The sequence below is a fragment of the Callithrix jacchus genome, chromosome 20, assembly GCF_049354715.1.
Source record: "Callithrix jacchus isolate 240 chromosome 20, calJac240_pri, whole genome shotgun sequence".
NCBI classification, from domain to species: domain Eukaryota; kingdom Metazoa; phylum Chordata; class Mammalia; order Primates; family Cebidae; genus Callithrix; species Callithrix jacchus.
In genome coordinates this window covers 26,814,277-26,840,848 of record NC_133521.1, presented here as the reverse complement: position 1 = coordinate 26,840,848, position 26,572 = coordinate 26,814,277, and the positions used below count along the sequence as shown (strand labels likewise).

At 41.3% G+C, this 26,572-nt stretch overlaps 2 protein-coding genes and 1 non-coding gene across 5 annotated transcripts in view; 2 read left to right on the top strand and 1 right to left on the bottom strand.

Moving 5' to 3' along the window:
• Window positions 1-26,572, bottom strand: part of SNTB2 (syntrophin beta 2) — a 129,761-nt gene that overhangs the window by 28,260 nt on the left and 74,929 nt on the right. For both annotated transcript variants that reach the window (XR_008478117.2, XM_035281622.3), the window contains exon 4: window positions 17,948-18,090. Coding sequence is in view for 1 of the 2 variants with exons in the window: in XM_035281622.3 (XP_035137513.1) it covers window positions 17,948-18,090 (143 nt within the window). In the remaining variant the exon portion in view is untranslated. The remainder of the gene's footprint in view (window positions 1-17,947; window positions 18,091-26,572) is intronic.
• LOC144580524 (uncharacterized) overlaps window positions 1-26,572 on the top strand; it is a 79,906-nt gene that overhangs the window by 31,614 nt on the left and 21,720 nt on the right. Inside the window, exon 2 of one of the 2 annotated variants that reach the window (XR_013530118.1) lies at window positions 403-552. Coding sequence is in view for 1 of the 2 variants with exons in the window: in XM_078357590.1 (XP_078213716.1) it covers window positions 403-431 (29 nt within the window). In the remaining variant the exon portion in view is untranslated. Of the gene's footprint in view, window positions 1-402; window positions 556-26,572 lie in introns of those variants that run through there. The other variant, XM_078357590.1, reaches the window with a different exon arrangement.
• LOC118149845 (U6 spliceosomal RNA) lies at window positions 24,389-24,495 on the top strand. The gene has a single exon (XR_004737555.1). It is a non-coding gene; the product is annotated as a U6 spliceosomal RNA (small nuclear RNA).

Here is a 26,572-nt window from a genome sequence, read left to right as displayed (position 1 = left end):
ATCTTGGCTCACTGTAACTTCCACCTCCTGGGTTCAAGCAATTCTCCTGCCTCAGCCTCCCAAGTAGCTGGGATTACAGGTACATGCCACCATGCTGGCTAATTTTTGTAGTTTTAGTAGAGAAGGGTTTCACCATGTTGGCCAGGATGGTCTCAAATTTGTGACCTCAGGTGATCCAAAGTGCTGAGATTACAGGTGTGAGCCACCATGCCTGGAGGGAATTTTAAACAAAATAATGAGATACCACTATACACCTATTATCATGTTAACATTTAAAATGCAGATAACACCAAACGTAGACTACAGGCATTGTTTTTACAGCGATTGAGTTTAAGATAGCTATTATCATTCTCTGTCATGTCTAGTTGCCTACTCAATATCCAATCTTGCATTCTTCCTTAGAAACAGAAGACTGCTTTTATCCTGAATAAGAGTATGCACAGATAAAAGACTATTTCCCACATTCCTTGCAGAGATGTCCGTTGAGTTGTATGCTGATGTTATTGGGTAGGATTTTCAGAAAAGCCCCACAGAAGGGGAACAAGGCAGCAGGTATGTATCATTTTTGTCCTTCTCCCCAGTTTCCTCCTGTCTGCAATTATGGATATGATAGCTGCAGCTTCCAGTAGCCATCTTGAGTCATGAGGTAACCTTGAAGGGTAGAAGCTACTTTGCTAAATACACCAGACTTCTGTTACATAAGAAAGAAACAAACTTCTATTTTGTTTTATTATTTCTTTCTTTTTTTTTTTGAGACGGAGTTTCACTGTTGTTACCCAGACTGGAGTGCAATGGCACGATCTCGGCTCACCACAACCTCCGCCTCCTGGGTTCAAGCAATTCGCCTGCCTCAGCCTCCCGAGTAGCTGGGACTACAGGCGCACACCACCATGCCCAGCTGATTTTTTTATTTTTAGTAGAGACAGGGTTTCACCTTGTTGACCAGGATGGTCTCGATCTCTTGACCTTGTGATCCACCTGCCTCGGCCTCCCAAAGTGCTGGGATTATAGGCGTGAGCCACCACGTCCGGCTTGTTTTATTATTTCTAGTTACTTCTACTAGCAGCTTAATGTGATTCCTAATGGTTATAAATATGCAAATAATGTTAAATAAATCTGTGATTCAAGAGCAGTATGTAGGGCTGGAGATATAAATTTGGGAGTTGCCAGGGTCCAGGAGGTATTTGAAGCTCTGGTACTACATACAATCACCAGGGGACAGGTAGTTGATAGAAAGAAGTCTGAGCCCTGGGCACTCCAATGTGTAGAGGCCAGGAAGACAAAAAAGCATCAACCAAGGGGAATGAGAGTGTAGCCAGGGAGGTAAGAGGAAAACTGGCAGAGAACCAAATAATGCCAGGGAAAAAAAAAGCACGAAAAAAGAGTTACAAATAATGGATAAGCACAGACTGAAAAAAAAAAAGAGTCGCAGAAACATTTTTTCAACTGTTTTCAGTAATTATATTGTTGGTGACAGTGTTATAGTAATGACAGTAGTACTATTCTTACACAATAGTGTATGTAATGTGGGGAAAGCAAATGCGTAATTATGTAATATTTAAATTTGATCATCTCTGGTGCCCCTGAGATATGGAATGGGTTGTCAGAAAAGGAAAATCATATGTAAAATGGAAGAGGTTCAGTTAAAACAATGTGTTCTTAAATTTAAATTGTAAGTAACTGAACACACGCACATACACACACACACACACACACACACAAACCCACCCCACTTCTCACCTCTGTCCATCAATAAACAACGACCAACCCCAATAGCAACAAGTGTCCTTAGTGCCCAGATTGAAATCGCCCCCTCCTGTAAAAAGATGGTGAGGCTTCTTAGAAAATGACTCTAGAGAAGAAAATATATAAGACTGGAATATTAGCTGGGTGCGGTGGCTCACGCCTGTAATCCCAGCACTTTGGGAGGCTGAGGCAGGTGGATCACAAGGTCAGGAGTTTGAGACCAGCCTGGCCAACATGGTGAAACCCCATTTCTATTAAAAATACAAAAATTACCCGGGCGCAGTGGCGGGTGCCTGTAGTCCCAGCTACTCAGGAGGCTGAGGCAGGAGAATTGCTAGAACCCGAGAGGCGGAGGTTGCATGAGTCAATATCACGCCACTGCACTCTAGCCTGGGTGACAGAGCAAGACTCCGTCTCAGGGAAAAAAATAAATAAATAAAGACAAATATTCTGTCATACCAGATATCATGGTAACTGTCATATACTTTTATATAAAAACTCCCTCAAAAAGACTCAAGAGTCCACCTGAAGAGGCTCTTACTGGCCAAAGATGGGATAGTTTGAGCATCAATAAGGATAAACTACAATGGATATTAAATCCACACATTCACAATAACATTTTTTTTTTCCGAGACAGAGTCTTGCTCTGTCACCAGGCTGGAGTGCAGTGGCACAATCTCGGCTCACTGCAACCTCCACCTCCTGGGTTCAAGAAATTCCCCTGCTTCAGTCTCTCAAGTAGCTGGGACTACAGGTGCGCACCAACATCCCTGGCTAATTTTTTGTATTTTAGTAGAAACAGGGTTTCACCATGTCGGCCAGGATGGTCTTGATCTCCTGACCTTGTGGTTCACCTGCCTTGACCTCCCAAAGTGCTGAGACTACAGGCATGAGTCATTGTTCCCAACTCTGCAATAACATTTAAAAAAATTATTTAGGCGGGCAGATCACTTGGGGTCAGGAGTCCAAGAGCAGCCTGGCCAACTGGTAAAACCCCATCTCTATTAAAAATATAAAAATTAGCCAAGCACCACTGCACTCCAGCCTGGGTGACACAGGAAGAGTCTTCTAAAAAAATCTATTAAGGTAATATGCTATATAAATAGAATAAAAGATAAAAGCCATAAAGTCATTGTCATAGATAAAGAAAAAGCATTTGGCTGGGCGTGGTGGCTCAAGCCTGTAATCCCAGCACTTTGGGAGGCCGAGACGGGTGGATCACGAGGTCGAGAGATCGAGACCATCCTGGTCAACATGGTGAAACCCCGTCTCTACTAAAAATACAAAAAATTAGCTGGGCACGGTGGTGTGTGCCTGTAATCCCAGCTACTGGGGAGGCTGAGGCAGGAGAATTGCCTGAACCCAGGAGGCAGAGGTTGCAGTGAGCCGAGATCGTGCCATTGCACTCCAGCCTGGGTAACAAGAGCAAAACTCCATCTGAAAAAAAAAAAAAAGAAAAGAAAAAAGAAAAAAAAAAAAAGCATTTAACAAACCCAAACCCTTCATGATAAAAATATTCAACAAAGGTGGAATAGAAGGGAACTTCCTCAACCTTATAAAAGGCATCTGCGAAAAACAGACAGCTACATCATATTTAATAGTAAAAGACAGAATGCTTTCCCCTTAAGATCATGAACAAGACAAGCATGTCCGCTTATGTCACTTCTATTCAACATTGCACTAGAGATGCTAGTCATGGCAATTAGGCAAGAAAATGAAATAAAAGCCATCCAGAATGCAAAGGAAATAAAGCTACCTCTGTTTGCAGAAAATGTATTTTTTTTTTCCCTTGAGGCAGTCTTGCTCTGTCACTCAGGCTGGAGTGCAGTAGAGCAATCTCAGTTCACTGAAACCTCTGCCTCCCAGATTCAAGTGATTCTCCTGCCTCAGCCTCCCAAGTAGCTGGGATTACAGGTGCCCACCACCACGCTCAGCTAATTTTTTTGTACTTTTAGTAGAGACAGGGTTTCACCATGTTGAGGAGGCTAGTCTCGAACTCCTGACCTCAAGTGATCCACCTGCCTCAGCCTCCCAAAGTGCTGGGATTACAGGCATGAGCCAGTGTGCCCAGCCAGCAAATATTGATCTTGAAATCCTTAAGGAATCCACTAAAAACGTATTAGAATTAATGTATGAGTTCAGCAAGGTTATAAGATGTAAGATATAAAAATCAGGCCGGGCATGGTGGCTCAAGCCTGTATGTAATGCCAGCACTTTGGGAGGCCGAGGCGGCTGGATCACAAGGTCAAGAGATCAAGACCATCCTGGTCAACATGGTGAAACCCCGTCTCTACTAAAAATATATATAAAAAAAAATTAGCTGGGTATGGTGGTGCGTGCCTGTAATCCCAGCTACTCAGGAAGCTGAGGCAGGAGAATTGCCTGAACCCAGGAGGCGGAGGTTGCGGTGAGCCGAGATCACGCCATTGCACTCCAGACCGGGTAATTAGAGTGAAACTCCGTCTCAAAAACAAAAACAAAAACAAAAAAAGATATAAAAATCAATGTTTTGATTGCATACATTAGCAATGAATAATCCAAAAAGGAAATTAAGAAGATAATTTTATTTACGATAATGCCAAATAAAAAAATAGGAAAAAATTTTGCAAAAGAATTATAAAACTTGTATTCTAAATACTACAGTACACTACTGGAAGAAATTAAAGACCTAAAAAAGTAAAAAGACATCCTGTGGGCTAGGTGCAGTGCAGTGCCTCACACCTGTAATCCCAGCACTTTGGGAAGCCAAAGCAGGCAGATTCCTTGAATCCAGGAGTTTGAGATCACTCTGGATCACATGGCAAAACCCCGTCTCTATAAAAAAAACAGAAAAATTAGCCAAACATGGTGGTACATGCCTGTAGTCCCAGCTACTTGGGAGACTGAGGCAGGAGGATCATATGAGCTCAGGAGGCGGAGGCTGCAGTGAGCCACACCATTGCACTCCAGCCCGGGGAACCTAGCAAGACCATCTCTGAAAAAAGACATCTTACATCATGAATGAAAAGACTTAATGTTATTAAGATGGCAATTCTCCTTGAATTGATCCACAGATTCAACACAATCCCTATCACAATTTCAGCTGTCTTTCTTTCCCAAGAAACTGACAAGCTGATCCTAAAATTCCCATGGAAACACAAATGACTGATAATCACCAAAAGAATCTTGAAAAAGAACAAAGCAGAGAATTCATATTTTTGATTTAAAAACTTTCTGTCAGGCTATAGAATTGAGAGTTCAGAAATAAACCCTTACATTTAAGATCAATTAATTTTTGACAACTGTGCCAAGAGAGTTCAATGGGAAAGGGAAAGGGAAAGGGAAAGGGAAAGGAAAGAGGAAAGAGGAAAGGGAAAGGAGGGAGGGAGGGAGGGAGGGAGGGAGGGAGGAAGGAAGGAAGGAAGGAAGGAAGGAAGGAGGGAAGGAAAGAATTAATTAATGTATGTATGTATGTATTTGAAACAAGGTCTCACTATGTTTCCCAGGCTGTCTTCAAACTTCTGGGCCCAGGTGATCCTCCTGCCTCAGCCTCCTAGGTAGCTAAGATTACAGAGGCATACCACCCCACTGGCTAAAATAATCCTTTCAACAAATGGGGGCTGTGACAACTGAATATTTGCACGCAAAAGAAGGTTTGACCCTTACTTCACACCATTTACAAAAATTAACTCCAAACAGATAAAAGTCCGAAATGTAACAGCTAAAAACTATAAAACTTGAGGAAGAAAACAGGAGTTTTCAAATGACACCATCAAGAAAGTAAAAACACAAACCACAGAATGAGAGAAAATATTTACAAATCATATATTTAATAAGGAACTTATCTACAGAATATATAAAAAACTTTTACTTATGACTAATATTTTTTAAAAAGAACTTTTACAACTAGACATTAAAAAGACAACTCAGTTATAAGGCAAATAACTCAAATCGCTATTTTTCCAAAAAGCAAATGGTCAACAAGCACAGGAAAAGATGCTCAAAATTACTACTCACTGGGGAAATAGAATTCAAAACCACAAGTGTTATGATTTCAAACCCACTGGGATGGCTATAATACAAAACAGGCTGAGCATAGTCGCTCATGCCTGTAATCCCAGCACTTTGGGAGGCCAAGGTGGCTGGATCAGTTGAGGTCAGGAGTTCCAGCCCAGCCTGGCCAACACAGTGAAACTCTGTCTCTACTAAAAATAAAAAATTAGCAAGGTGTGGTGGTGGGTGCCTATAGTTCTAGCTACTTGGAAGGCTCAGGCAGGAGGATCACTTGAACCCAGGAGGCGGAGACTGCAAGGTTGCAGTGAGCCGAGATTGTGTCACTGCTCTCCAACCTAAGGGACAGAGTAAGACTCTGTTGCAAAAAAAAACTAACCAACCAACCAAACAAAAAACCCACATAGATATTAGCAAGTGTGGGTAAGAATCTGGAGAATATAAATGGGGGGAGGGAAGCGAAAAAAAAGAAAGAGAGAATATAAATGGAAAAGTGTTAAACACAGAGTTGCATATGACCCAGCAACTGTATGCCTAGGTATATACCCAAAAGAAATAAAAATACATGTTCACATAAAAAAACTGTATATGCTGCTGGGCATGGTGGCTCATGCCTGTAATTCCAGCACTTTGAAAGGCTGAGGTGGTAGCATCACTTGTGCTCAGGAGTTTGAGACCAGCCTGGGCAACATAATGAGACCCCATCTCTACAAGAAATAAAAAATTAGCCAGGCATGGTGATGTACCCCTGTAGTCCTAGCTACTTGGGAGGTTAGGGTGGGAGGATCACTTGAGTCCAGCAGTTGAAGGCTGCAGTGAGTGTGATTGCAACACCATACACTAGTCTGGGTGACGGAGGGAGACCCAGTCTCAAAAAAAAAAGGCAGAAATAACCTACAAGTCTATCAACTAATGAATGTGGTACATATATATACAATGGAATATCATTCAGCCACAAAAAAAATAAAATTGTGATACATGCTACAATATGGATGAACCTTCATAACATCATGCTAAGTGAAAGAAGCCAGACATAAATGGTTACATAGTGCCTGATTCCATTTATAAAAAATGTCCAGAATATAAGAGAATAACATTGATTTAAAAAAAAAATGTCAAGAATAAGCAAATCTAGAGAGACAGTAGATTAATGTTTGCCAGGGGCTAGGGAAAGGGGCAAAGAGAATTTTTTGGGGTTGTGATTAAAGTGTCAATATCGACCATGATAATGGTTGTACAATTCTAAGAACATATTAAAAACCATTAAATCTTGTATTTAAATAAACTGTATGATAAGTGAGTTATACCCCAATAAAATCGCCAAAAAAATTGGGCCAGGCATGGTGGCTCACCCCTGTAATACCAGCACTTTGGGGGGCTGAGGCAGGTGGGTCACCTGAAGTCAGGAGTTCAAGACCAGCCTGGCCAACATAGCGAAACCCCATCTCTACTAAAAATACAAAAATGAGCCAGGGTGGCTCGCGCCTGTAATCCCAGCTACTTGGGAGGCTGAGGCAGAAGAATCGCTTGAACCCGGGAGGTGGAGATTGCAATAAGTCGAGATCGCGCCACTGCCCTCCAGCCTGGGCAACAGAGCGAGACTCCATCTCAAAAAAACAAAACAAAAACCAGGTCGGGCGCAATGGCTCATGCCTATAATCCCAGCACTTTGGGAGGCTGAGGCGGGTGGATCATGAGGTCAAGAGACTGAGACCATCCTGGTCAACATGGTGAAACCCCATCTCTACTAAAAAATACAAAAATTAGCTGGGCATGGTGGCACACGCCGGTAGTCCCAGCTACTCAGGAGGCTGAGGCAGGAGAATTGCTTGAACCCAGGAGGCGGAGGTTGTGGTGAGCTGAGATCGTGCCATTGCACTCCAGCCTGGGTAACAAGAATGAAACTCTGTCTCAAAAAAAAAAAAAAAAAAAAAAAAGGAAAAAAAAGACCGTACAAAAAAACAGTGAAGTATACCTATGGGAAAACCATAAGAAAAGTAATTTTCCTTAAGGTCATTAAACTATTCAATATTTTGCTTCATAGTTTAATCTATCCACTTTTTATATTTTCTTTTCTTTTTTTTCATTTTGAGACAGGGTTTCGCTCTGTACCTCAGGCTGGAGTGCAGTGGCACGGTGTTGGCTCACAGCAACCTCCATCTACCCAGCTCAAGCAATCCTCCCATCTCAGCCTCCCGAGTAGCTGGCACTACAGGCAAGCACCACCACACCCAGCTCATTTTTATATTTTGTGTAGAGATGCGGTCTCATTATGTTGCCAAGGCTGATCTTGAACTCCTGGGCTTAAGTGATCCTTCCACCTCAGCCTCCCAAGGAGTTGGCACAACAGATACATCCCACTGAGTTTGGCTCACTTTTGTATTTTGTGTGGAGACAAGGTCTCATTATGTTGCCAGGGCTGATCTTGAACCCCTGGGCTCAAGTGATCCATGTGCCTCAGTGAGCCTCCCAAAGTGCAGGGATTACAGACATGAGTCACCACTCCTTGCCTCACTTCTTATATTTCTCTATTTTAAAGAAGTATTGTCCAGGCGTGGTGGCTCACACCTGTAATCCTAGCACTCTGGGAGGCCAAGGTAGGTGATCACCTGAGGCTGGGAGTTCAAGACCAGCCTGATCAACATGGGGAAACCTCATCTCTACTGCAAATACAAAATTAGCCAGGCATGGTGGCACGCACATGCCTGTAATCCCAGATACTCGGGAGGCTGAAGCAGGAGAATTGCTTGAACCCAGGAGGCAAATGTTGCAGTGAGCCAAGATCATACCACTGGACTCCAGCCTGGGCAACAAGAGTGAAACTCTGTCTTAAAAAATGTAGGTCAGTATAACAGAAAAAAATGCTATCTCATTTATAAGCATTTAAAAAAATTTGGTGAGGAATGTATACCAAAGACAAATAAAATCTCTTTAATGTCTAGCTTAAAAATAGCTGAATTTTGACAGCTGCTTCAGCATTTTATTGTAGTATGCAGTTATAGCCTGACATAGGTACGTAGTAGGAAAAGGGAAGATTATTTGAATAGTTCATTCAGATCATGTAGATAGCCTTCCGTCCACAGAACCAAAACTCAACAAGTGGTTTCATAAAGATTCATTGCAATGTGGAATCTGAAATCCTGTCGATAGTTTCCATATCATGTCGCATTAAAAAATCAATGGTTTCCCTTGCAATTTCAATGGATCCTTTTTATGCATGCATGATTTTGGAACACCGTGTATCATTCATTTGGAAACGTATTTGATCCCTGAGTTACACAGATTTTCCAAGCGTTAAAAATGATTCTCTACGAAAGATGAAAAAAATCGCATTTGATATTAACACTAATCACACCAGAAAAGCAAGTACTGGGAAGCTGTCAAGTTCACGGTAGCAGATAAGAGTTTTCCAGCATTCTAATTTTTGCTTGAAAGCTACAATTTTATCATTGGCAACAAATAGTATCAATGTTTTCCTTAAGTGATAGACTAATTTTGGTGATTTTGGAGAAAATATCTGACAAATACCCAAATGTGACTAAACATGTTTGTCAATCAGTCATTCTTTCAATTAAAAAATGATGTATCCATGAAAAAGCATGGAATTCAGCTGAGAATTCACACGTGTGCTTTTCCTTGAGACAACAGTCATTCTTCAGTATGCAGTAGAAGTGCTCCATGAGCACTTCCCATTTCATCATACTGAATGTCAAAAAGATGAATACTCAAGGGTCAAGATTAAATAAAATTAATAATTTTTACTATTTCAGCAGAGACATAAGTTAAACTGGCATTTTTTTCCCCTCTGCAAATCCATGTGGGGACAGATACTATTACTCCCAACACAGTTTGGTGCCAATTGCCTTAATTCATGAGAAGGTGCCAGCAATTTTACCCACCTCTCAGTGCAAATGTCAATAATATGTGAAAAAAGCAAATGACATTTTAGTATTACTATGAAAATAGCTTTGGACTCACAGGATCCCTGAAAAGTGGATTCCCTTCACAGGACCCCATGAAGTATACTTTGAGAACTGCTTTACTGAGCTGATTCCCATTAAACCAACATGCAAATTAAACATTAGGTACCTCAGAAAGAGTTAAATACATTTCAAAATTACTCCACATATGATCCAAGTAAGATAAAGTGTTGGGGAAAGCAATAGATATTCTATCATATTCAGTTTGATTGCTAATCTCAAAACAGACATTAAAAAATATAAAGTCTAAGCGAATTTTTTCCTACAGATTTGATTAGGAAATATTTGGCAAAGGGAATCTAATGCAAACCAGATGTTGAACTCTTGCTGAACAGCGGTTGGTTGGGAACACTGCTAAAAGGCCCCCCTTTTGTGGAGAGACCAGATGAGCTCATGCAAAGGCATTTTGGCAGCTTTTTTTTTTTGCCCCACAAGTCCCATAAGTACAACACTACTCAATATTCCACATTCTAAAGACAGCATGCTTTTTTTCTTTTTGAAATCTTTTTCTCTTCCAAAGAAAGCTTATAGGAAAAGACAACAAAATCCATATTCTGAAAAATCCAGAGCACTTATAAAACCTGTGCCTTTCTACCTGTGTCGTGTGTCTGGCTTAAACTCAAGAAATGTGTAAAATAAAAATCCTTTTCATTTATCACACATGCTTTACTTAACTCCTCATTGGCCTGAACTATTAAAACCTGTGCTTTGGGCCAGGCATGGTGGCTCACACCTGTAATCCCAGCACTTTGGGAGGCTGAGGCGGGTGGATCACGAGGTCTGGAGTTCAAGACCAGCCTGGCCAATAAGGTGAAACCCCGTCTCTACTAAAAATACAAAAATTAACTGGGTGTAGTGGCGCATACCTGTAGTCCTAGCTGCTCAGGAGGCTGAGGCAGGAGAATAGCTTGAACTCCGGAGGCAAAAGTTGCAATGAGCTGAGATTGCGTCACTGCACTCCAGCCTGGGAGACAAAGCGAGACTCTGTCTCAAAAAAAAACAACAACCATACTTTGGTTTGGAAGAATCTGTAAATGTCCAATCTAATATAAATGGCAGCTAATAGTTAATTAACATTACTCTAAGGATGTTATTTGATTTTGAACTATAATCAACTTTTAATTTTTCAGTTTTTTTGTTTTTTTAAAATAATCAAGGTCCTTTATTTCTTTTCCTTACCTATATGTTTATGCAATTATTTTTTATTCTGTCTCATCCACTCATAAGAACATGGTCCAAAGTATTAAAAATAGAATTAGGAAAACTAAACATTCAGCCTTTTCTCATTACTCATTTAAATCTCAAATACCCTCTCTCCCCTACATTAAAAACACTTTCTGGCCTTGCCTCCCTCTATAGGATACTTCCTGGTCTGGTTTCATCCTCTAGTCTCTCTCAGGGCTACCCTTTACCCTGCTCTGTTTGGTAGAGGATGATTAAGCCCCACTTAATTCTTTTGGGCAGTGACTTCAACCAATTCTACCTGGCCAACATGGCCACATGGAAAAACTAAACCTTTCATCTGTCATTTTTTATCCTAATCCACCAGTACTTCCTGAACAAGGAGTAAAGAATCCCTGTTGTTGCTCTTTCCCTAAGCGACCTGAGGTAATCTGTGAAAATGGTTCGCATTCACTTGTTTCGGAGAACCCCACAAAGTAATGCAAATCGAGAGGTTCCAATCTTCATGTTCACTTTAAGAACACATGTGAAACTGCCCAGGCCATCAAGGGTATGCATATACGAAAAGCCATAAAGTATCTGAAAGATGTCACTTTACAGAAACAGTGAGTACCATTCCGATGTTACAATGGTGGAGTTGGCAGGTGTGCCGAGGCCAAGCAGTGGGGCTGGACACAAAGTCGGTGGCCCAAAAAGAGTGCTGAATTTTTGCTGCACATGCTTAAAAATGCAGAGAGTAATGCTGAACTTAAGGGTTTAGATGTAGATCCTCTGGTTATTGAGCATATTCAAGTGAACAAAGCACCCAAGATGCACCGCCGGACCTACAGAACTCATGGTCGAATTAACACATACATGAGTTCTCCCTGCCACATTGAGATGATCTTTACTGAAAAGGAACAGATTGTTCCTAAACCAGAAGAGGAGTTTGCCCAGAAGAAGAAGATATCCCAGAAGAAACTGAAGAAACAAAAACTTATGACAACGGAGTAAATTCAGCCTTAAAATAAATGCAACTAAGAATGTAAAAAAAAAAAAAAAAAAAAAAATCCCTGTTGTTACATTAATTAAACTTATTAAGAAACCACATGAAGTGGGATGGTGGCTCACACCTGTAATCTCAGAACTTTGGGAGGCTGAGGCATGAGAATTGTTTGAGCCCAGGAGTTTGAGACCAGACTGGGCAACACAGCAAGACCCCATCTCTAAAAAAAAATTAGCCTGGCACAGTGGCTCATGCCTATGGTCCTAGCTACTGAAGGGGCTGAGATGGGAGGATAGTTTGAGCCCAGGGGTTTAAGGTTACAGTGAGCTATGATCCTGCCTCTGCATACTCTTGACTGGACAACAGAGTGAGAGTTTGTCAGAAAGAAAAAAAGAGAAGGAAGGAGAGAGAGAGGAGGGGAGAAAAGAAAGGAAAAGAAAAGGGAAAAAGAAGGAAAGGGAAAGGGAAGGGGAAGAAAAAAGAAAGGAAGAAGGAAGACAGTCAGCCTAGGAAGCCCTATAAGACCCACCCATTTAATTAATAGTGAGTTCAATTTGCATGAATGAGCATGTTTGAATTCTTCACATTTAATATGAAACTTTGACTACTGTAAAAATTGGTGGCAGATCAAGAACTGCTCCTGTTTCTTTTCTTTCAATTTTTTTGAGAGCAGAGGTTTCACTATGTTGCCCAGGCTGGTCTTGAACTTCTGGACCTAAGTGACCCTTCCAACCTCCCAAGAAGCTGGGATTATAGCCACGGGCCATGGCACCCAGATAAGTGCTCTTAACAATGACCAAATTAAACTAATTATTATACTTTTATAAATAATTTTTCTTGGATATAATTTTCATTTAATAATAAATATTATAATTAAAGCAGCTAACACTTGAGCAGTTACAATGTGTCAGGCACCATTCTAGGAAGTTTATTAGTATTAACTCATTTAATACTCACACTCACCCTATCTCATTCGGGTACACTTAAAAATGCACCCTAAAATCTGTGGCACAGAAAGGTTCAGTAGCATGTTACCACTTACTTAGAATAAAACTCAGTTTATTATGAATCAGTCTTAGTCTTTCTTTTAAATCTTGTTGGGTTTAATTATTTTATTGAAATAATTGAATTATTAAAATATAATTCACACACCATACAATTTACCCCTTGAAGTACAATGGTCTTCAGTATATTCAGAATTTTCAACCATCACCACATTCAATTTTAGCAGATTGTCATCATCCCAAAATGAAATTCTATGCCCGTTAGCAGTCATTCCCTACTGCCCCTTCCCCCTGGTAACCACTAATCTACTTTCTGTCTATCCTGGATTTGCCTATCCTCAACTTTTCATATAAATGGAATAATATAGTATGTAGTTGTTTTTATCTGGCTTCTTTCACTTAGTACAATGTTTCAAGATTCATCTACGTGTTAGTATACATCAGAACATTATTATTTTTTCTGTTTTTGGAGACAGAGTCTGGCTCTGTCACCAGGCTGCAGTGGAATGGCATGATCTCGTCTCACTGCAACCTCTGCCTTCTAGGTTCAAGAGATTCTCCTGCCTCAGCCTCCTGAGTAGCTGGGATTACAGGTGTGCACCACCACACCCAGCTAATTTTTGTGTATTTTTATTTTTTATTTATTTATTTATTTTTTTGAGACGGAGTTTCAGTCTTGTTACCCAGGCTGGAGTGCAATGGCATGATCTTGGCTCACTGCAACCTCTGCCTCCTGGGTTCAGGCAATTCTCCTGCCTCAGCCTCCTGAGTAGCTGGGATTACAGGCACGCATCAACATGCCAAGCTAATTTTTTTGTAGTTTTAGTAGAGACGGGGTTTCACCATGTTGACTAGGATGGTCTCGATCTCTTGGCCTCGTGATCCACCCGTCTTGGCCTCCCAAAGTGCTGGGATTACAGGCTTGAGCCACTGCGCCCGGCCATTTTTGTGTATTTTTAAGAGAGACGAGGTTTCACCATGTTGGCCAGGATGGTCTCGAACTTCTCACCTTGTGATCTGCCTGCCTGGGCCTCTCAAAGTGCTGGGATTACAAGCATGAGCCGCTGAGCCCAGCCCATTATTTTTAACTGCAGAATAGTATTCCACTGTGTGGATATGTCACATTTTGTTGATCCATTCAACAGCTGATGGATACTTGGGTTATTTCCACTTTCTGGCTATTGTGAATAATGCTGTTTTGAACAGTCATATATAAGTTTTGATGTGGACATAAGTTTTCACTACTCTTGGGCACAACTTAGGAATGGAACTGTGGGTCATAGGGTGACTCTATGTTTAGCTTTTGAGAAACTGCCAGACTGCCTTACACAGCAAGTATATATTTTATGTTCTCACCAGCAATGTATAAAGATTCCATTTTCTCCACATCGTTGTTCACACTTTTTATTTCATCTGTCTTTTTAATTATAACCATCCCAGTGGTTGGGAATTAGTATCTCACTGTGGTTTTGATTTGCATTTCCCTGATGCTATGTTAAGGATGCTGAACATCTTTTCATGTTCTTACTGGCCATTCATGTATCTTCTTTGGACAAATATCTATTCATATCATTTCCCCCCACCTTTTTTTTTTTTTTTTTGAGATGGAGTTTTGCTCCGTTGCCCAGGCTGGAGTGCAGTGGTGAGGTCTTGTTTCACTGCACACCGCAACCTCTGCCTCCTGGGTTCAAGCGATTCTCCTCCTCAGCCTCCTGAGTAGCTGGGATTACAGGCCATGCCACCACACCTAGCCAATTTTTGTAGTTTTAGTAGGAACGGGGTTTCACCATGTTGGCCAGGCTGGTCTCGAACCCCTGACCTCAGGTGACCTACCCGCCTTGGCCTCCCAAAGTGCTGAGACTACAGGCATGAGCCACCACCGCACCCAGCCCCATTTTTCATTACTGACTTGTAAGAATTCTTTTTTTTTTTTTGAGATGGAGTCTCACTCTGTCACCCAGGCTGGAATGCAGTGGCACAATCTCAGCTCACAGCAACCTCTGGCTCCCATATCCAAGCAATCCTCCTGCCTCAGCCTCCCAAGTAGCTGGAATTACAGGTGCATGACACCACACGGGCTAATTTTTGTATTTTTGGTAGAGATAGGGTTTCACCATGTTGAACTCAGGTGATCAGCCCTGAACTCAGGTGATCAGCCCACCTCAGCCTCCCAAAGTGCTGGGATTACAGATTTGAGCCACCATGCCTAGTCAAGAAATCTTTATATATTCTAGATATAAGTTCCATCAGCTATATGATTTTCAAACACTTTCTCCCATTCCGTGAGTTATTTTTTCACTTTCTTGATGGTGACATTTGAAGCACAAAAGCTTTTAAGTTTCTTCAAGTCCAATTTATCTATGTTTTCTCTTGTTTTGAGACGGAGTCTTGCTCTGTTGGCAGGCTGGAGTGCAGTGGTGCAATCACTGCTTACTGCAACCTCCACCTCCTGGGTTCAAGCGATTCTTCCACCTCAGCCTCCTGGGTAGCTGGGACCACAGGCACATGCCACCATGTCTGGCTAATTTTTGTATTTTTAGTAGAGAAGGGGTTTCACCATGTTGGCCAGGATCGTCTCAATCTTTTGACCTCGTGATTCACCCGCCTCGGCTTCCAAAAGTGCTGGGATTACAGGCGTGAGCCACCATGCCCGGCCTTTTTCTCTTGTTAACTGTGCTTTTGGTACCATATCTGAGAAGGCTCTGCCTAACCCAAAGTCATAAAGATCTACTCCTATATTTTATTCTACAGGTTTCATAGTTTTAGCTCTTAAATCTTGTCTATATCTTTTCCCTACTTGCAAATTAATACCACTGATAGTACACATACAACCCATTTTCTTCTTTAGTATCAAAGTGCTTTGGTGGTTCACGCCTAATCTACTCTATAACGAAGAAATGATCTGCTCATGGCATTTTAATTTGTAGTATTGAACAAAACTCGTCTATGGGATGTGGTAAATTTCTGCTTCATGCTTCCAGTTGCACACATTTTATTTTATTTTTATTTTTATTTTTTGAGATGGAGTTTTGCTGTTGTTACCCAGGCTGGAGTGCAATGGCACGATCTCGGCTCACCGCAACCTCCGCCTTCTGGGTTCAGCAATTCTCCTGCCTCAGCCTCCCAAGTAGCTGGGACTACAGGCACGCGCCACCATGCCCAGCTAATTTTTGTATTTTTAGTAGAGACAGGGTTTCACCTTGTTGACCAGGATGGTCTCGATCTCTTGACCTCGTAATCCACCCGCCTCGGCCTCCCAAAGTGCTGGGATTATAGGCATGAGCCACAGTGCCCGGCCGCACACATTTTAAATAAGAATAAAGGCTGGGCACAGTGGCTCATGCCTATAATCCCAGCATGTATGGAGGCCAAGGCAGGCAGATCATGAGGTCAAGAGACTGAGACCATCCTGGCCAACATGGTGTAAACCCTGACTCCACTAAAAATACAAAAAATTAGCTGGATGTGGTAGCGTACCTGTAGTCCCAGCTTCTAGGGACGCTGAGGCAAGAGAGTCACTTGCATCCAGGAGGTGGAGGTTGCCATGAGCCAAGATCCAGTCTGGCAACAGTGTGAGACTCTGTCTCAAAAAAAGAATAAAGCTACCCTCCTTGCATTCTATGATCAGAACCAAAGTGTAAGCTGCTGCTTCAAAATTTAAAGATAAGAGAGCTCCACAGTCATATTCCTAAACTCTAAATCTTTGGAAAATATAAATTTAATTGCTGTAATTATAATTACTATGACATGGTCATATGTTTTTGTAGGATTACTGTCAAGTTCCTAATGTAACCATGATAGAGGAAACTGTAACTTAAGTAAAGAATTTAATTCAACTAAGATTTATTGAGCAAAGCATTGTGGGAAGTGCTGAGAGGACTAAGTCATAGTTCTGGACTGAAAGGAGGTTATAATTTAGTGGGGATTTTAAAAACCAGATATAGGAAATTTACAACAAAGAATAGTGTATATTTTATTTTTTTAAAAAAGAAACTGATAGTTAAATTCAGTATTTCTGTGCGACTATTCTGCCCTAAAGGAACTAATGAGGGCACACCTCCCTAATACTGAGGCTCAGCAAATCCTTTATCTCATTCTGTAATCTTGGAGCTCTAGCTCTAAATTACAAAGATACTACTGGAAAGCTATGTGAAAATTATGTTTTTTATAAAAATAATAATATATGTAAGGGAATAATAATATATGTGACAAGTTAAAGGCAATCTTTTAAAGTGAAAGGTTTCCTGTAATGCAAAGAATACTCTGCCTTACATGAACTTTTGTCTCCTCAAGCAGGAAATCCCCACTGTTCCCACTGGGATATAGTTTCATCATTTAGCTATTTTGACTACCAAATCCTTTTCCATGACGCTCTTCTTTAATGTGTAGCTTTTGAGTTATATCAACACCTGATTTTTTTGTAAGTCTAAAAAAAATTGAATTTGAATATATTTTCTAGTTTCCAAGTTATTATCCCTTAAGACATCTTGGCTCCCAAGTCTAAATTTCTCTATTCTTTTTTCCTTTCAACTCTCTACATCTGGAATGCTAGAAACACCCTGTGGCTTCAGGTCAAATCAATGTTTATTTCATCAAATCAAAAAATAATGTGTTCTTACATTAGAAAGAGAAGTTGAAGAATATTTTGGCTGAGTTGTGTGGTTTATCCACAGTACCACATTCTGGTTTAAATGATTTCATCACTCAGTCAAAAAGCTGCCAAAATTTCACTGGTTTTCTAGTTACAGTCAATAAAATAAAGAAAAAAAAAACCCTATAATCTTCATGACTAAGCAAGTCTTGAAAAGAACAGTTAGGAAATTCCTTTGACAACATGAAAGGTACACACAAAAATACTCATGACAAAAACAATTTATTCTGAGCTAGGACCTCCAAAATGATCAATAAGGTTGTATAAGAAAAAATTGTTGTCTGCATCAACTATATTAGCTACTTAAATGCTCTTTTAGGCATCTAGGATAATGGAATTCACTTTAAAATTCTTTTGTAGATTTAGAGTTGGATAAATATTTTACTTCCTTACTTTTAGTCTTACTTACCTTGTGGCAACAAGTGGGTAGCTGTGACATGGTGATGCCCAGGCATCTCTTGTCCATGGCATACAGTCATAGAGCAGCAAATCCTTCTCAGTCACAGCCATGAGGACAGGTCTCCATTGTTGTCTTCCACCATCTAGTTTTGCCTGTTACAGTGGAAAAATTCAGAAATCAGGGCTTAGCATAATGATATGTCTCTGTAAGTTCCTCCAGTGATGGCCTAACATAATAGGTCTCTATTTTGTTTCCCCAACCTGACAGACTTGACATACAGGAAACATCTCACTAGGTTTACAATGGTAGGGATTCTCCGGTGGGAGACGTGAAGTGGTGTGTGTATTATAGACATTATCTGGTGATACAACATAGGTTTTCCCCATTCCATAATAACTAAATATTGCCAATTCTTTTTTTTCTTTTTTCAGACAGGATGTCACTCAGCTTCCCAAAATGCTGGGATTACAGGCATCAGCCACACGCCTGGCCAATATTGCCAATTCCAATTAAATATGTTCTAAATAATAGGTTTCAGAAAGTCTGATGTGTAATATCTTCTAAACAGGACAGAAACTCCTACTACCAAATAAGTCTGTATAATCTAAATACCAATGTTTTTTATCAAGACTTACAATAAGAAATACAGGTTACATTGCAACCCAATATACACATACATAGTTGAATAAAATATTTTCCAAACAACACAACTCTCTTATTTTGTGCAATGTAATCTGTTAATGTCTTTTTTTTTTTTTTTTGAGATGGAGTCTTGCTCTTTTGCCAGGCTGGAGTGCAGTGGTATGATCTCCACTCACTACAACCTCTGCCTCCTGGGCTCAAGTGATTCTCCTGCCTCAGCCTCCCCAGTAGCTGGGACCAGGCTTGTGCCACCATGCCCAGCTAATTTTTGTATTTTTAGTAGACATGGGGTTTCATCATGTTGGCCAAGATGGTCTATATCTCCTGATCTCGTGATCTGCCTGCCTTGGCTTCCCAAAGTGCTGGGATTACAGGCGTGAGCAATCGAGCCCAACCTGTCTATCATATTTTTTAAAACGCTGATCACAATTCATTATGTTGTATTTTATAAAATACTTTTATTTTTTCTTTTTTAAAAAACTTTTATTAACCCAGAACTTAGCAGCTTAAGAAAACACTTAAATTATTTTCAAAGAATTCTCCACTATATTTTAGAAGTTTATGTTTCAGCTTAGAAGGTACCATTGCATTTACTCACAATGTTTGGTTATCTCTGAAAAATGCTTGGTTTTAAACTGCAGGGAAACGACTATTGTCCATATTGTCAAGGATCCAAGGCCAAAAAGCCCAAGACAACATTCAGGAAAAGACCTGTCATCACCAAAACTTCTCCCTCCTCAGGAGACCTTTGAGCAAGGACTGTTTAACAACGCTGTATTTTAACACTGATCCTTCAGCTCAGCATCACTGAAAGCTTCAAGGAGAATTCAAGCTGACAAATCATTGTCTCTTACAGCATTGCCTTCAGAGCCCTTTTCACGTGTTTTCTTTAAAGACTTCTGAAGGTAATTTGGACACGACAGAGAACCTTACATCTATAATCTGAAAGTGGCCTGAGTGGTTTGGTTCTGTGCTATAACATCTATCACTGGGACTCTTTTCTCCTAGGCAGAGCCACGAGCTAGATTCCAAAAGTGGGAAATAAATTCTAGCCAGTGAAGGGACCAGTGGTCGACCATGTGCTGAAAAGAACAAAAAACAAAACCTAACTCTGAGAATTCAAGCAAAATATTGTAGAAATAATTACGCATTTCTTATCAGTGAACCCTAGTTTTCTAAGACTCTATATTAGTCTATGGTTAACTCTGCAATGTCTGGAAGGATGGTATCAGCTCTATTTTTGGATCACAGATACCCCAAAGGGATTTCTAGTTTATCTTCACTACTATGTCTTTGTCCCCAAGATTATTAGATAGCATTTCAGTAGGTTACAAAATATAAAACTCTGTCTTCCCAAACGGTTAAAATAAACAGATTTTTTATTTTTGAGACGGAGTCTTGCTCGACTGTCAGCCAGGCTGGAGTGCAGTGGTGCGATCTCGGCTGACTGCAACCTCTACCTCCTGGTTTCAAGCGATTCTCCTGCCTCAGCCTCCAGAGTAGCTGAGATTACAAGCATGAGCCACAACATCCAGCTAATTTTTGTATTTTTAGTAGAGTCAGGGTTTCACCAGGTTGGTCAGGCTGGTCTTGAACTCCTGACATTGTGATCTGCCCGCCTCGGCCTCCCAAAGTTCTGGATTACAGGCATGAGCCACCATGCCTGGTGATAAACTGATTAAAAACAAATTTTTTTCCTGGGTGAGTGCAGTGGCTCACGCCTGTAATCCTGACATTTTGGGAAGCCCAGGTGGGCAGATCACTTGAGCCTGGGCAACATGGTAAAACCCCATCTCTACAAAAAAACAAATATCAGCCAGGCATGATGGTATGCATCTGTGGTCCCAGCGACTCAGGGGGCTGAGGTGGGAGGATTGCTTGAGTCCAGGAGTTGGAGGTTGCAGTGAGCTGAGATTGTACCACTGTATTCCAGCCTGGGCAACACAGGGAGACCCTGTTCCAAAAAATTAAATAAATAAAATAAAATAAAATAAACAAATGAATAATTTTTCCCCTTAAGTTACAAGAAAGAGATTCTGAAGGCTAGACCAGAGCATATGCATTTGGAAAACCTAAATTAAATGTATTTCTTCCCAAAGAAGGTATTTTGAGCCCTAAAGGAAAAATGCTAATGCCATTAGAAGCAATGTCCAATTTCAAGAAATTTTTGGCCAATTTTTGGCCGGGTGCAGTAGCTCACGCCTATAATCCCAGCACTTTGGGAGGCCAAGGTGGGTAGATCGCCTGAGGTCAGGAGTCTGAGACTAGCCTGACCAACATAGTGAAACCCAGTCTCTACTAAAAATACAGAAAATTAGCTGGGCTTGGTGGCGGGTGCCCGTAATCCCAGCTACTCAGAAGGCTGAGGCAGGAGAATCACTTGAACCTGGGAGGTGGAGTTTGCAGAGATGGCGCCAGTGCACTCAAGCCTGGGCAACAAGAGCAAGACTCCGTTCTTCTCCCTCCCCCCGCCAAAAAAAGAAAAAAGAGAACTTTGTGTTTAACAAGTTTTTACAAGCGTTTGCTCTTTTTTTTTTGGTTTGTTTCCTGGGACGGAGTTTCGCTCTTGGGGCCCAGGATGGAGTGCAATGGCGCGATCTAGGCTCACGGCAACCTCCGCCTCCCGGCTTTTCAAGCAATTCTCCTGCCTCATCCTCCCAAGCAGCTGGGATTACAGGCATGTGCCACTACGCCCAGTTAATTTTGTATTTTCAGTAGAGACGAGGTTTCTCCATGTTGTTAAGGCTGGTCTTGAACTCCCGACCTCAGGTGATCTGCCTGCCTCGGCCTCCCAAGTGCTGGAATTACAAGTGTGAGCCATCGCAGCTGGCCAAAAGTGTTTACTCTTTTAGCTTTTTCAAGTCCTTAGCTTTTAGAGAGTATCTTTTCCCTCTTCTATTTACCATTGGGGAAAAAAAAAATTAAACCTCAATTTAATCCTTTTGATTGCCTATTTGCCTTAACTTTTTTTTTGAAATGGAATCTCGCTCTGTTACCCAGGCTGCAGTGCAGTGGCGCCAACTCAGCTCACTGCAACCTCCACCTCCCAGGTTCAAGCGATTCTCCTGCCTCAGCCTCCTGAGTAGCTGGGATTATAGGCATCCACCACCATGCCCAGCTAATTTTGTATTTTTAGTAGAGATAGGGTTTTGCCATGTTGGCTAGGCTGGTCTTGAACTCCTGACATCAGGTGATCCACCCACCTCAGCCTCCCAAAGTGCTGGGATTACAGGCGTGAGCCACCACTATGCCTGGCCTTGCCTTAAATTTTAAGGATACTGTTTGCTTTCAGTGAAGTCAAATGCTGTCTGCTATATATAGTATGTGTTTTAAAAAAAAAAACACTTTTTTTTTGAGATGGAGTCTCGCTCTGTCACCAGGCTGGAGTGCAGAGGCGCGATCTCGGCTCACTGGTTCAAGCAACTCTCCCACCTCAGCCTTCCAAGTAACAGGAATTACAGGCACAAGCCACCACACCCAGCTGATTTTTTGTATTTTTAGTAGAGACGGTGTTGCACCATGTTGGCCAGGATGGTCTCGATCTCCTCACCTCGTGATCCACCCACCTCGGCCTCCCAAAGTGCTGGGATTACAGGCATGAGTCACCTCTCCCGGCTGTATGTGTTTTTTGATTATGGTATTGGCACAAGCAGCCTTGGGGATCCCATTATTGAGTTTCTGGCCAGAGACAAAAGGGATACGAATGTCAGGGCTTGGTTTGCCTGTGTTTGAACAACCACACATACATAAACCTGGCCAACTTACAGCTTTCTCCAAATTTTATTTCTAAAAAACAGAGGTGGATAGCACTAAAAATGAAAAAATACTAAAAGTTATTATTTGTTCCACTAATCCCTTAATTCCTTTTTGACAGGCAATGAACTTCTGTTCCTTTATTATTACAATAAAAAATGGAGAGCAAAAAGTAAATAATTAATTACACTAATCCTGAATGAATGTATATGATTCTAACTTGAGTCTTTATGCACTTTGAGAGCTAACAGGGATAAAGTAGTAACTATGAAAATAAACCTTTTCTTGGTTTTTTCATTCATTCATTCATTCGTTCATTCAATTATTTATTTATTTGAGACAGTGTCTTACTCTGTTCCACAGGCTAAAGACCAGTAGCATTAGCCAGGCGAGGTGGCTCACACCTGTAATCCCAGCACTTTGGGAGGCCGAGGCGGGTGGATCACGAGGTCCAGAGATCGAGACCATCCTGGTCAACATGGTGAAACCCCGTCTCTACTAAAAATTACAAAAAATTAGCTGGGCACGGTGGCGTGTGCCTGTAATCCCAGCTACTCAGGAGGCTGAGGCAGGAGAATTGCCTGAACCCAGGGGGCGGAGGTTGCGGTGAGCTGAGATCATGCCATTGCACTCCAGCCTGGGTAACAAGAGCAAAACTCCGTCTGAAAAAAAAAAAAAAAATACAAAAGTTAGCTAGGCATGGTGGCTCATGCCTGTAATCCCAGCTACTTGAGAGGCAAAGGTAGGAGAACTGCTTGAACCTGGGAGGCAGAGGTTGCAGTGAGCCAAGATCATGCCACTGCACTCCAGCCTGGGCTACAGAGTGAGACTCCATCTCAAAAAATAAACAAACAAAAAAAGAGCAGTAGCATGAACACTCACTGCAGGCTCATGAGACTCACTGTAGCCTCGATCTCCTGGGATCAAGTAATTCTCCCACCTCAGTCTCCCAAACATCAGGGACCACAGGTGCCCACCATCACTTCTACCTAAGTTTTAAATTTTTGTAGAGATGGAATGTCACCCCATTCAATGTGGTTTGGGGTTAAAAAAAAAAAAAAGATGGGGTCTCACTTTGTTACCCAGGCTTGTCTTCAATTCCTGGGCTCAGGTGTTCTTCCCAAAAGCTGGGATTACAGGCGTGAGCTACCATACCCCATACCCGGCCTTTGGCTTTTCTTTTCTTTTTTTTAAGCCCCAGCTAAGCCAAGGGCTCTCTCTCTTCTGGTCTCTTGGGTTTGCCCCACCTGAAGACATGAGTGGTGAGTTGGCTCCAAGTAAAAGCACAGAGCATATATCCAATTTGCCTATTCCCTGACAATTAATAACTTATACTGGATATTTTTCAAGGATGACAAAGTTGTAAAGACTACTATGATGAAATATAAAGATACCAGGAAGAGTAAAGAGGTTGCATTTATTTTATTTTTGGATAAAAGAGTTTGTACAAAACAGTATCAGGGCAATAAACAACAGTTACTTGGTAAAGTGATAAAAGCAAGGAACACAATTGACAACAGAAGAGTAGCTGAGTTCACCCAAAGGCAGGACTACTTTCATGAATTTAAGTGTTATATTTGTGAGAAAAGTGAATAACTAAGTTATGCCTGTCTGAAAAATATGCTTGGAGAACGTGAGCCTCCAAAGAAGAAAGAAAAAAAGAAAGTTCCTGAACCAGTAGAAGAAACTGAAGCAGAAGCAAGTGAAAGTTAAAGGGAGAATTCTGCTTTTGACAGCCTTAATCAGGCCATAGCATTCTCGCGAGCCAAAACTGAGTAAGAAAAAAAAGAAGAAAAAAATAAAATCCATTTCAGGAGGTCCCTCAATATCAGATAATTCAAGATGCCTAAGGATAAAGAAAAACACCTATTTCAGTGATGAGGAAGAACTTAAGTGATTAAAATTATATTTATTATGTAAATATCACTAAAATAAAAAAGTCTTGGCATACAAAGTTAAAAAAACTACTCAAATGCTTTAAAAAATTCATTTAATAGATAATACATGTCCTCCATTTGGTGTACTCAAAAAAATTTCCTTTTAAGAATATACCAGGTACTCGCTTCAGCAGCACATATACTAAAATTGAAACGATACAGAGAAGATTAGCAGGGCCCCTGTGCAAATATGACATGCAAATTTGTGAAGTGTTCCATATCTGAAAAAAAAAAAAAAGAATATACCGGGCTGGGTGTGGTGGCTCATGTCTATAATCTCAGCACTTTGGGTAGATGAGGGGGTAAATCACTTGAGGTAAATCACAAGAGTTCAAGACCAGCCTGACCAACATGATGAAACCCTATCTCTTCTAAAAATATAAAATTAGCCAGGCATGGTGACACACGCTTATAATCCCAGATACTTGGGAGGCTTAGGCATGAGACTTGCTTGAATCCAGGAGGCAGAGGTTGCGGTAAGCCAAGATTGTGCCATCGCACTCCAGCCTGGGCAGCAAGAGCAAAACTCTGTCTCAAAAAAAAAAAAAAAGTAATATACCCAAGCTAGGCACAGTGGCTCATGCCTATAATCCCAGCACTTTGAAAGGCTAAGGCAGGAAGAGCTCTTGAGCCCAGGAGTTCAAGACCAGCCTGGGCAACACAGTGAGACCCTACCTCTACAAAAAATAACTTAAAAATCTTAAAATATTGGCCAGGCACAGTGGCTCACGCCTATAATCCCAGCACTTTGGGAAGCCAGGGTGGGTGAATCATGAGGTCAGGAGTTCGAGACCAGCATGGCCAACATGGTAAAACCCTGTCTCTACTAAAAATAGAAAAAATTAGTTGGGCGCGGTGGTTGGTGTCTGTAATTACAGATACTCGGGAGGCTGAAGCAGGAGAAATGCTTGAACCTGAAAGGTGGAGGTTGCAGTGAGCTGAGATTGTGCCACTGAATTCCTGTCCAGGTGACAGTATGAGATTCCATCTCGAAAAAAAAAAAAAATTAAAATAGTTATTTTAAAAAATAATTTTAAAATAAAATGGTGTGATGGTACGTGCCTGTAGTCTTAGCGATTCAGGAGGCTGAAATGGGAATACTGCTTGAGCCCAGGAGGTTGAGACTGCAGTGAGCCATGATTATACCACTGCATTCCAGCACAAGTGAAAGAATGAGACCCTGTCTCAAAAAAAAAAAGAAAAAAAATGGTAAAGAGTAGAATGGTGGTTCCCAGAGACTGGGGTAAGGAGTAGATAGGGAAAGTGGAGATGGTTGGTCAAATTGTACAAAGTGTCAACTAAACAGGATGAATAAATTCTGGTAATCTTTTGCATAGTATGGTGACTATAGTTAATGATAATATATTGGCTAGGCTAGTATGTCATACCTGTAATCCCAGCACTTTGGGAGGCTGATGTGGGCAGATCACCTGAGGTCAGGAATTTGACACCAGCCTGGCCAACATGGTGAAACTCAATCTCTACTAAAAATGCAAAAATTAGCTGAGCATGGTGGCTTGTGCCTGTAATCCCAGCTACCTGGGAGGTTGAGGCAGGAGAATTGCTTGAACTCAGGAGGCAGAGGTTGAAATGAGCTGAGACTGCACCACTACACTCCAGCTAGGTGACAAAGTGAGACCTCATCTCAAAAAAAAAAAAAAAGTGTATTTCAAAATACATTAAAGGCCAATCAGGAGTTCGAGACCAGCCAGGCCAACATGGTGAAACCCTGTCTCTACAAAAAATACAAAAATTAGTGGGGCATGGTGATGGATGCCTGTAATCTCAGCTACTTGGGAGGCTGAGGCAGGACAACTGCTTGAACCCAGACCTGGACGAAAGAGCAAAACTCTGTCTGAAAAAAAAAAAAAAAGAAAAAAAGCAGCACTTTGAATTAGTGCAGTGGTACTATTTTTTTTTTTGAGACTGAGTCTCGCTCTATTGCCCAGGCTAGAGTGCAGTGGCACAATCTCCACTCCCCGCAACCTTTGCTTCCCAGTTTAAGCAATTCTCTGCCTCAGCCTACCAAGTAGCTGGGATTAGAGGTGCCCACCACCACACTTGGCTTATTTTTGTATTTTTAGTAGAGACGGGGTTTCAGGGTCTTGCTATGTTGCCCAGGCTGGTTTCGAACTCCTGGACTCACATGATCTTCCTGGCTCAGCCTCTCAAAATGCTGGGAGGCATGAACCACCACAACTGGCTACTTGGACAATATTTTATAACTAGGGGCTTGTTTGCTTGTTTTTTGTGTATATGCATGTACACAAGAAAAAAATTACTGAGAATTGGGCTGGGCATA